The 11439-nt window shown below is 38.1% G+C and overlaps 1 protein-coding gene across 1 annotated transcript; it reads right to left on the bottom strand.

The window, feature by feature from the left end:
• Positions 1 to 6264: 6264 nt before the first annotated feature.
• Positions 6265 to 11336, bottom strand: LOC136239874 (uncharacterized). Its single transcript, XM_066030621.1, has 9 exons — positions 11323 to 11336; positions 11039 to 11116; positions 10913 to 10990; positions 10787 to 10864; positions 10661 to 10738; positions 10546 to 10612; positions 6979 to 7021; positions 6745 to 6927; positions 6265 to 6326 (listed from the first exon to the last, which is right to left on the bottom strand). The coding sequence occupies exons 1-8, from the start codon at positions 11334 to 11336 to the stop codon at positions 6914 to 6916; spliced, it is 450 nt and encodes a 149-aa protein (XP_065886693.1). The 3' UTR covers positions 6265 to 6326; positions 6745 to 6913.
• Positions 11337 to 11439: the final 103 nt, after the last annotated feature.

Raw genomic sequence — 11439 nt, 5'->3', positions numbered from 1 at the left:
ATATAGACTAAGCGCCAGACTAATCGCCATAGTGATTCTCTCAAGCAAAAAAAAGTAGCTAAATAGACATTTTAAGTAAACAAAACCTAACTACTAAACGATGCTAGTCTAATTCTTACTATTCACACTGGCTAAACTCGAATCAGGTGGCATGACAAAACTGGTTACCACAATCAAACGTAAAGGTTAGTATTATTTAGAATATATTTGTTTTATTGAGTCATTGTCGAAGTGGGCTACAGTTTAATCTGGGCTAAGATGGCACCAGACTAGTAAGGTGTATAAGTACGTTTATATATATATATGTAGACTAGAGTTGTGGCCACCCGTGTTGGATTTTTCGATCGCCATTGGCTGCTTGTAAACATTATACGTATTGGTGACGTTATGGCCCACAATCGACCTTTACATGTCAGGCTATAAAAGAATTCGAGCGATCTGTGAAGTGTCTTTCCACCTATTAGGTGAGGTGTCGTAGTGGTATTCGCCACCGGCACTTGTGCTATGCTGCCCAAAACCGCAGCCAGTGCAATATCTGTATATTGCACTGCGGTCGGTGCATTATAACTTATAATGCACTCGTTGTGGTCTAAAAAACCACAACCAGTGCGTTATAAGTTATAATGCACTCGCTGCGGTCTACAGCAGTGCAATATACAAATTATGGCACTGGCGGTGCCTTTGAACTGCCCACGCAGAGTGGTACATATCGTTACACACTGCCTTAACGAGATATACGCAGTGCATATATCTCATTAACTTGAGACATTGCATAACTAATAGGCGTGCACACTATATCCAGAAATTATCAGATTTCTTTGATGTTTTACTGTTATCCTCTTCTCTTACATAGGGAATCAAGCAAGCTGTGATTGTGGAATTGAATTCTGCCAAACAATTTGCGATCGTGGGATTCAATTTTAATACATTAGCAGTAGTTTGTTTTTTACTTTTGTAAATGCAGCAATTAAAGTAACATAATTAACACTAGTCTCTTAAAATTGCTATATTAGCAATAATAAAATCAAACTACTGTTTGATGTATTAAAATTGAATCACACAATCACAGTTTGTTTAGCAAAATTTAATCCACAATCACAGCTTACTTGGTTCCCTATATAAGAAAAGGGTATAGCAACTAAAGATATTGCCAATTAGGTGAGTCTACATGCTAAAGTAGAACATATTAGTTATACTATGGGCACTAGTGCTTTGCCTGTATATACGCACTTGCCCTTGGCTCTGCGGCTCTCGGGTTTGTGTGTATATATCAGGCAAAGCACAAGTGCCCATGGTATAACTATTACATGTACCACTTTCACACCTCAGATCAAAGAAAAGCCAGTGCATATGTAATAGGTATACCATAGGCAAGAGTGCTTTGCCTGATATATATGCACAAGCCCGAGGCAAGTGCGTATATACAGGCAAAGCTCAAGTGCCCATGGTATAACTAATATGTTCTACTTTAGCATGTAGACTCACCAAATTGACAAAATCTTTCGTTGCTATAGCCTTCTGTTATATAGGGAACCAAATAAGCTGTGATTGTGGGATTACATTTTGCCAAACAAACTGTGATTGTGGGATTCAATTTTAATACAGCAAACAGTAGTATGATTTTATTATTGCTAATATAGCAATTTTAAGAGACTAGTGTTAATTATGTTACTTTAATTGCTACATTTACAAAAGTAAAAAACAAACTACTGCTAATGTATTAAAATTGAATCCCACAATCTCCGGTTGTTTGGCAGAATTCAATCCCACAATCGCAGCTTGCTTGATTCCCTATGTAAGAGAAGAGAATAACAGTAAAACATCAAAGAAATATGATGATTTCTTGATATAGTGTGCACACCTATTAGGTATGCAATGTCTCAAGTTAATGAGATATACGCTGTGCATATATCTCGTTAACATCTTGAGTCAGTGCAATATGTGATATATATGCACTGGCTTTCCTTTGATCTGAAGTGTGATTTTGCCAATTAGGTGAGACTACATGCTAAAGTAGAACATATCAAGACTCACGGTAGTGAGTCGCGCGGCCAGTAAAGCAGAAACGCGCGCCGCAGACAATAAATGACGCGACCACTACGTGAGGATTTTACAAGAACGAACGTTGTCAAATTCGGCCTTCCTGTAATCCACCCGTCACTTACGCTATCCCTCTGATACTCTGGAGTTGAATTCATCGCGTCACTAGTAACTACCACACAAGCAGTGAAGCAAACCCATGGCGATTGTTTCGTGATCGAGGTTGCCGACATCAAAGGGGAAGTTTCATTTTTTTTTTGGCCAGCTCTATAGCCACCTGTATACCGGTGGCGCTTAGAGCCACGAAAGGCTATTGCCACCGGTGGACGGTGACAGTCGGGCTACTGTCACCAAAGCGATAGCTAATCGCTGGTGGCATTGTAGCCCTGCAAGCGTTGCTCGTAGTCATTAGCGCTAGGTTGCGCTAAGCCTCCGAACAATAATAGCGCGGTATGGAAAAACTACGCCGCTTGCACGTTAGTACAATTGAACCATCCGTACCTTTTTATAGTAAAGGATATTAACTTCGATTGTGCAATTAAGATAGATACGTTTTGATGACGATCACCATCCCAACGAGGTACCTGATTAGCACGCGCCACCGGTGTACAGGTGCGTTAGAGCTAACCTTATGATTGTGGGTTTGAATTTATTATCAGGACTCTGATCGTGTTGATTACTGGTATTGCAGGATTTGGTTCTGTTGTTGTAGGTGGACTATTTAAGTGAGTTGAGGCATAATTTTTACACCACTGTAACAGAAACGTGGCTCCCTATGTCAAACCACTGATAGATTTAAATCTATGAACCTGGGGTTTATAATGCACCTATCAATTTTAACCCCATACCCCCAGGATGGGAATTTGACAATTCCTTGAACCCACTATATTAGACCCCCTGTTGGAATTCTACTATCATCTGTAAACTGAAATGAAACATTAGGTTCAAAATGGAAAACTTTTCAGTGGAAAATGTTTTACACCTGGGGTTACTTATTCTCCTCCCCAGACCATGTTGGTCTGGTGACACACAATAGAAAAAATTTAATTATAACTGACCAAATTAGTCACCATCAGAATCAAGAATGCGTTTAATGTATTCTATATATTTCATGTGACTAAAACTCATGTTTTTATCATTTCCTGTGGACAATAGTTTTTGATGGTATTCACATTATCACTTGCAGCTTAAGCAGAAACCGCCTATCCCCAATGGAGTAGGTCATGGGCCTTTATTATGTAACATGTGATGTCATAGTAATGTTATATGGCTTTGTGTAACCCAGTCAAGTGTTTCTATTGCGTGGCAACTAGACCCTTGTCTGGGCACAAGACTAGAGGATATTTTGTGGGCAAATATCTCCCCTACATATCCCATACTGGGGGTTATGAATGACAGGTGCATGAATGTACGGTTAAACATGAATGCAGATCAATTGTGCTCCAGTTACCAGCAGGGGGGGTAGGACAGGACCATGTGCACTATGAAGTGCTAAACGAAAGGCTAACAAAAATATTTTAATTTCGTTTTTACGTAGTAATACCAACTGTTGAAAGTAACAAATACAACAACTATTGTATTATGATCATTGATGATCATGGTACTGCTTCTGTTGACGTGAAAGTCATGACCACCACTAATCACCATCACTGTGTGTCTAATTACTTTGTAACAGCTGTGTTTTTCTGACTGTGAATCACACCATTGCAAACAACAAGCTACTGTAAGTAGAACTGAAATATGCATCGAGCCCTGTTGAGTCCCTTGCCCTACTTTTTCAACAGAGACTATTCAACTCACGTGAATATTTTCACTACTTACACGATTTTATTATGCGTGGATGTGGCCTTGTCCTACCCCCCTCCAAATTGCCAGGGCTTAGACTGTGCTAATATACCTGTCAATACTGCCACTTACGGGCAGTGGGGATTTGACTTTAATTCTCAATAATTTCAAGATACTTTTGAAAACAGGTTTCCTTACAGAAGTTACAGAAGGCAACCAGTTAATATTATTATTATTCAGCTTTACAGTGTCCAGCACCGAAATAAATTTGTGGTAGTCAAATGCCCTACCAGTGAGAGAAATTTTAGGTTCAAACCGGATCAAAGCACCTGCCATTATCCCACGTTTACCTGAAAAGAAGGGAGTGTGGCTGGCTCAATAATATTGATAGGTGTATTAGCTATGCTGCCTTATCTATATTGCATGGATTTTTTTGATCCCAAAGTGGACATTAATTACAGTAGGTATTTAGTTTACCTCTAACATATTTGATGTCCTTGTGGGTATCAGTTTTTAAACTCTGTATCTTAAAACAGGTCTAAAATCAGTCTAGCCTGTTCTAAGGTTGTCTTGACTCTCTGGTGGGCTTGAGTGAACCTACAACCATCATTTCACTGTAATTGTTGATATTAATTAAAAGTAGTTGAAATATGCATATTTTTTAATTTTATATCAAAATGCAAACAGTCACCCCAGTGCAACTAAACTTCTTCTGGCTTACAAAAATAACATATTTGTCTTGTGTAGTTTGCAAGTTTCCAGGTACCACAACACTTCCATTCGTCAAATGATACCAACCTCCTATATCACAACAACACTACAATGGAACCTGTTTGTTACAGTAACCTTGGGACCAGATATCAATGGCATTTATGTATAGGTGGCTAGAGAAACCTGCACAGAACGGTCAGCAGCATTTTAGTGATTACGACCATCATAAAAAAGGTAATTAATATTAAGAGACATCCGCTAACCACAACATTCCATAGAACAGTACTTAGCGTCAGTAGTACGGTTACAAAAGAGGTCAGCTGGTTTCCAATGGCTAATAAATATGTTAAGCCTGACAGGTATGAAGTGTTCATTAAAGTATAACAATTGCGTGTAAATTAAACAGTATACCAATGGTACATTAAGTGTTTACCGAACAAACTACCACTAGCTGATCATTATAAGGCAGTGACTGCTAAACATGGAGTCAAAGTTACATGTATGTATAGTGTATACAGAGATTCAGAGAATTTGTGACTGGCTGGTATACACATTAGACAGTTGACCGATCAATACAGACCACAACGCATGCATTTGTATGGGAAGATATTCGGGACTTTTGTCCCTTGACTGCTATATGAAGACAACCACTTAATTCAGGTGACCAGTAACACAGGCTCCACTATACTAATAAATCGTTCAAAGTAAATATTTTGATGACCAAACATAACATTTCAATAAGCAAAGGAAATACAAGGAAGTTACTTAGTTTCTCTGCATTGCTGCTGTATTATACGTATAACTTAATCAATCACAACAGCATCACAGTGTTGCTCTAAGATAGTAGGTGGTGGTACCTTATCCTGAGTGGGAACAACGCTGTTGTAGTGGCTGTTGCTAAAAGACAGTTCAATGTGTCTACATCTTGTAGTTGTACATAGATTGTGGGGAATCTGATTCATCCAATTTTTGGGAGTAGCCTTCTTTTCCGATCGGACAATACCATAAGCATTGTGTGAACAAACATATACTTCCAGATTAATAAAATCACTACACGCTTGAAGTTCTACTTGAGTCCCCAAATTCCAGGTTTTCCAATGTCTTCTACATGTTGGTCAAATAAAACAACTCCCAAGGCATATCATCAATCCAGTACTTGCTGTAAATATCACTGTTACCCTTGACCACTTGCAGTAACAAACTACGTAGATAAAAAATGATTTTCCTCACTGCCACACAATTGATGAGACAAAGCATGGTACATGCAGTTACCATCAGCAGCCACAGTGTGGACTTTACGATTTTGATTTTTCAAGAAATCTGTAATGTTTGTTAGCATTGATGATGGTGGCTTAGACTCGGAGACCAAACTAGCTAGATTACTGGATTCTGGTGCAAGTGACAACTTTGTTGTGCCTACAGGTTTCTAAACATCATTGAATACATTTGTGACCCAATTTTACAAAACCGTCAATGTACGCACACTTTTAAAATTTTATTTTATTGGTTTTATGTTATCTATAGGAACAGATGAATGGGCTTGCCAAGTTTTAGCCTCATTAGTGGAGTAGAGTGTTAATTCACTAACTAGTAAGGCGATAAATACTTGTGTAAGTTGTTTTTGTAGAACTTGTGTTTTTTTACCGATTGTTTTTAAATGCTGTTTATTACATAAGTAATGTAGTGCGCACATTGACGGTTTTGTAAAAAATTCAGTCACATTTGTTATTAATATTATTTTATCTACACACTTATTTCTAACAATTTCTTATTGTCTTTTTGAGAGATGTCTGTTAATTGGAATAAAATGAATTGGGTGGGGTAAAGTAAAAGTCAGAGAGGATGGACACTATTATAAGCACAGCGATTTTTTACAGTTAATTACATATTACTAACGGGAACATAAAGATGACATAATAAGAAGTCATGGCAATAGCCATGATATTACATTTAGTTGTGAAAAACTATAGAATCCAAATAAAAACAAGTGAAAAGGCTTCTCGTTTCTGTGAAGATGTGTTGGCGGTGTCCACTTCTTTTAACCGCAGACTGTAGCATTATATATGTACCACTTTCTTCAATCATTGTTAGGCTGAACTATGGGATGCTGTACAAGGACTTTGGGAATGATTTCAATACAAATGTTTGTGCTCTCATGCACATGCCCATCCTTTCTGAGTAAAAACATAAACCTACATATGTATGTACCTGTGCCATGAACTGCAGAGGTCATGGTTTCAACTGACTGGGCTGAGCATTTTCTCATGCTACAAGCCTTCTTTTTTCGCCCTTGTCCCCCAAACTGCTTCATAACCAAACATTCAGGGCACGTTCCACAGTTTGGGTGCTTGCAACCACTGCACTTGCCACAGCGAGTTCATTTTCGATTCGCTGTCAGTACATAATAGTGTCAAGTATTTCATACAGAATGTACTTCCTTACATGTTGTCTTATTTTCTATTGGGGGGTGTCTTCCCAGGGTGTTCTGTAAAAAAAAATTCAATAAGACTAATTTTACACATACCTTGCTGACATGGTGCTTAAATGATGAAAATTACCAGGTGAAGATAGTAACCACAACTGACCAATACCTATACTAAAATTTATGGAGCAAACTAATGTCCCTTATCTTTGTTGAAAGTTTGTAAACTTATTTTTTAATTTTGGTCAGGGAGATTTCTTTTAAATTCCTTTTGTAAGTATCTTCTGGTCGATTTAATGCTAGATGCACTAGGATTATTCCATAGAGGTTATTTTCATTGCGGAAAACATTCTAAGGTTGGGTGGATGCCATGCCGTGGATGCCATATACACTTAGGATATACCCTAAGCAAGCGCTTCAAATAGCTAAGAAACAAATGTGGGTTTGCTACAACCACTGTATGAAATAGTACAGTAGTACTGTTCAAGTAGGTCTTGCCCTTAAAATGGTGCATACCTGAAAAAAAAAAGACCATGAAAAACCAGCATAGAAATACCATACGTGACGAAAATCACTCTTTTGGAATAGTCCTAGTGCATCTCACACTATATTCAAACTACAAATTATGCACAGGAGTGTTTTATAATCTGCCTATTGTGTTTCCCGATACAAATTCTTTAGAGAAACTGAGAAAGCCACAAGGCTGCCCTTCATTTCCGTTTGCATAAGTACAGGACACGCCCCCTTTCATCACAAATAAATTTGTTATTCCTTGTAGTCTACTATGCTAGATATTCCTTTTCCGGTTGTTTTACTCCTGTACAGCTCATTGTGAAAGGCTTTCACAATGCATTCAAGAACTTGCTTCATCCATATTTTAAGCTGGCACGAACAACCCACCTAGAAGCAAATCTTACTTACCCAGAAAGTAATTACAGGTCTTATACAGCCTTCATATCTCTTACACAGGCTGCTTTTTTGCTAACATGGATTCTGGACAAACACCGTCCTAGATGGTTGCTAAGCAAAAACATTTAAAAACAATCATTTCAAAAGACAACCACACTTAGCAACCATTGCTATAGCCCAAAAGTACATTTATTTTGGCAACAGTTACCTAGTAAGTATCGTTAAGCAACCAGTTACTACATGTATGCCATGTGGTGTTCATCACCTATGGTAAAAGTAGTGAAAATTTTAATCCAAGTCCCGTCTGTCCAGCTGGTTGTCTGTGAGTTATGATTAAGTGAGCGCTTGTAAATTATTTCCCATATTGTTGCTGTGAAAATCAAATTTCTAGCTTTTTCATAAGTGCACTCCTAAATTATTCATCATACAAGACTGAAGAAACATTTGGATTCACTCTTTCATAATTACAATAGATAACAGGGATTCTATAACATGGAGTTTGAGGAACGTGCAAACGGGTCTGGTTTCTTTGCTCAGCTGGTTACATTTCTACAGACCAGTTTTACCATTGTTGACACAAAATAGATGCTTCCAAGCAATACTGGGTTGGTATAAACAGTGGACCCGGGGACCCGCGGGGACTCAACTTTTCGCGAAATCTTTTATACTTCACAATGTTTATACACTCTATACTTGTACCAGATACTTCTGCAAGTCTCAGCATGTAGTATTGCACTGCCAATCCACTTTTCTTCGTCACACAGAGTGCCTAACACGATAGAAATTATAAGCTCCTCTGAAAAAGAGTCTATTACGTCAAGTTTAGAAACTGTGAGCAAACAAAACAGCATCTAGCGATCACTGTAAGTCACCAGCAGCTCAATAAGCACTGAGATTTCATGTGTCATGTGATGCACAAAATCAAAGCCTTGTAAGAATTTAAAGCCCTCGATTAATACCCCGGGTGTGAAGAAGTGGTCTATGCAAGCAGTACATGACACATGAAATCTCAGTGCTTGTTGAGCTGCTATAACTTGCAGCAATCGCTTAAGATGTTTTGCTTGCTCACAGTTTCTAAACTTGATGTAATAGACTCTTTTTCAGTGGTGCTTATAATTTCTGTCACATTAGGTACTCAGTGTGACGAAGAAAAAGTGGATTGGCTGTGCAAGACTACATGTTGAGATATGCAAAGATATCTAGTACAAATATAGAGTGTATAAACATTGTAAAGTATAAAAATTCCATGAAAAGTTGGGTTCCCGCGGGTCCCCTGGTCCCAGGTACTCGGTCCCCAGGTCCACTGTTTATACCAACCCTTCACCTGACTGTTAAGTTTACTCCAGAGTTTATGGAGGGAGTACTTACTCTTGCTGCTTTTACTATTAAAACATTTGGCTAACTTGGTTGGGTGTGTACACACTTAAATACTCCCAAAATAATTACAGCAACTGAGAGCACATGCTGTTAATAAATATAATTAACACTTACGTCTTCTGTGCTGGATTTCACCCTTTTTATAGGTGGGATATTTTCAGAATTTATAACTTTCCTCTTCTTACACCAAACTGTACCACTGTGTTTTGGTCTCCCACACATCTTAATACATGGCTTTACCTTCATTGATGTTGCCAGCATTGATTAAGACAGTCCATGTTGAAATTGAAATAAAAGGAGTGTCTAAAGTATAGCATTGTGGTACTGGTTTTTAGGTTCATATGCTTATTGAGCACACATGATGCATATACTTGTGGTAGACACCTGTTTGTTAAGTGCATGTGATGAAGTAAATGTTAAGATATTTGGGAGCAGCAAAACAAACTAAAAACATCCAAGTACACGTGACACGTTGTCTACCACCTAACTCACTGCCATCACCTTTTAGTTATCAAGACAGACTATTAGAATAAGTCGGCTATTCAAAAAGCTAGCAGAACAATGTGGATGCAAATACTGCTCTACTAACAGAAACTCTGGGCAAGGTAATGCATAAGAACGTGTTAAACATACAAAAAGCTCCTCTGAAAATGATAACTACACGCACCTTATGACCAGACTGGTGTCTACAATTTTCATATGGAAAAAATCCATGTGTGCATTCAGAGGAAGTTGGACGCGCATTAAGCGCTACTTAAATATATTGCTCTTAATTGCATTCTTTGCACTAGTATTTCACGTGATCCTCAATAGTCGCAATACTAAACTGAATAACGATGGGGTTCATTAGATAATCAGATCATCCTTCAATTAGGCTTCAAGGCTATGTACTTTGTTTTCATAAAGCACTCGAGATTTTGGGTGAAATTAATAAATTGCAATTTAATCCATACAATTTTCACCAGACTTGTCACATACGTTTTTCTATAATGAAACAATGACCCTTCGCTGCATTACACTGAGGTCACTGTATTACCCTGCTCATAAAAACAGATTTTGCGCAATTCTTTATATTGGCGCTTCAAACTTTGGCTTTGTTACCGGCCAAATCAGCGGGGTTCACCATGCTGTTAGATTTAGGAATACATAAACTTTCTATTGCACTATAGTTTTAATACAAATTGTCTTGAAACAAAGGTTTTCCAATGAAAATGTACAGCTCACATGAACGCGTCCAACCTCCTCTGGTGTGCATTCAATGTACACTGAGAACTGAGGGTGTGCTACACTAACTGACTTACATTAGTACTTTGGCATGTATTAGCACTGCTATGGTTGTTGCATGTAGGATGAGAGCTTAGTTCATTCCTATAAGGGTCAATTTATAATGATCAAGTTCTGTTAACATTACCATACCTAGGTCCATTAGCTGTACTAACACATTCCAGTGTAGTGATGTCACCACTAAATGCAGGACGAGAGCTTGGTTCATTCCTATAAGGGACAATTTATAATGATTAAGTTCTGTTAACATTACAATACCTAGGTCCATTAGCTATACTAACACATTCCAGTGTAGTGGTGTCACCACTAAATGCAGGACGAGAGCTTGGTTCATTCCTATAAGGGTCAATTTATAATGATCAAGTTCTGTTAACATTACCATACCTAGGTCCATTAGCTGTACTAACACATTCCAGTGTAGTGATGTCACCACTAAATGCAGGACGAGAGCTTGGTTCATTCCTATAAGGGACAATTTATAATGATTAAGTTCTGTTAACATTACAATACCTAGGTCCATTAGCTATACTAACACATTCCAGTGTAGTGGTGTCACCACTAAATGCAGGACGAGAGCTTCGTTCGTTCCTATAAGGGACAATTTATAATGACCAAGTTCTGTTAACATTACCATACCTAGGTCCATTAGCTGTACTAACACATTCCAGTGTAGTGATGTCACCACTAAATGCAGGACGAGAGCTTGGTTCATTCCTGTAAGGGACAATTTATAATGATCAAGTTCTGTTATATAACATTACCAGGCAGTACAGTGGCATTCCATGACCATTTACATTGTAGGTGCCATCGATGAACATGATTTCCGGGAACCTATCAAACAGTTTAGTCATGTGATTTGTCTGCAAATTTCAAGGATATTATTCTCATTCAGAGGTGGCGGAGACACCTAT

The sequence above is a fragment of the Dysidea avara genome, chromosome 12 (assembly GCF_963678975.1).
Source record: "Dysidea avara chromosome 12, odDysAvar1.4, whole genome shotgun sequence".
Classification (NCBI taxonomy): Eukaryota; Metazoa; Porifera; class Demospongiae; order Dictyoceratida; family Dysideidae; genus Dysidea; species Dysidea avara.
The sequence above is the reverse complement of the archived record's forward strand: the minus strand, read 5'-3'. Positions and strand labels throughout refer to the sequence as shown.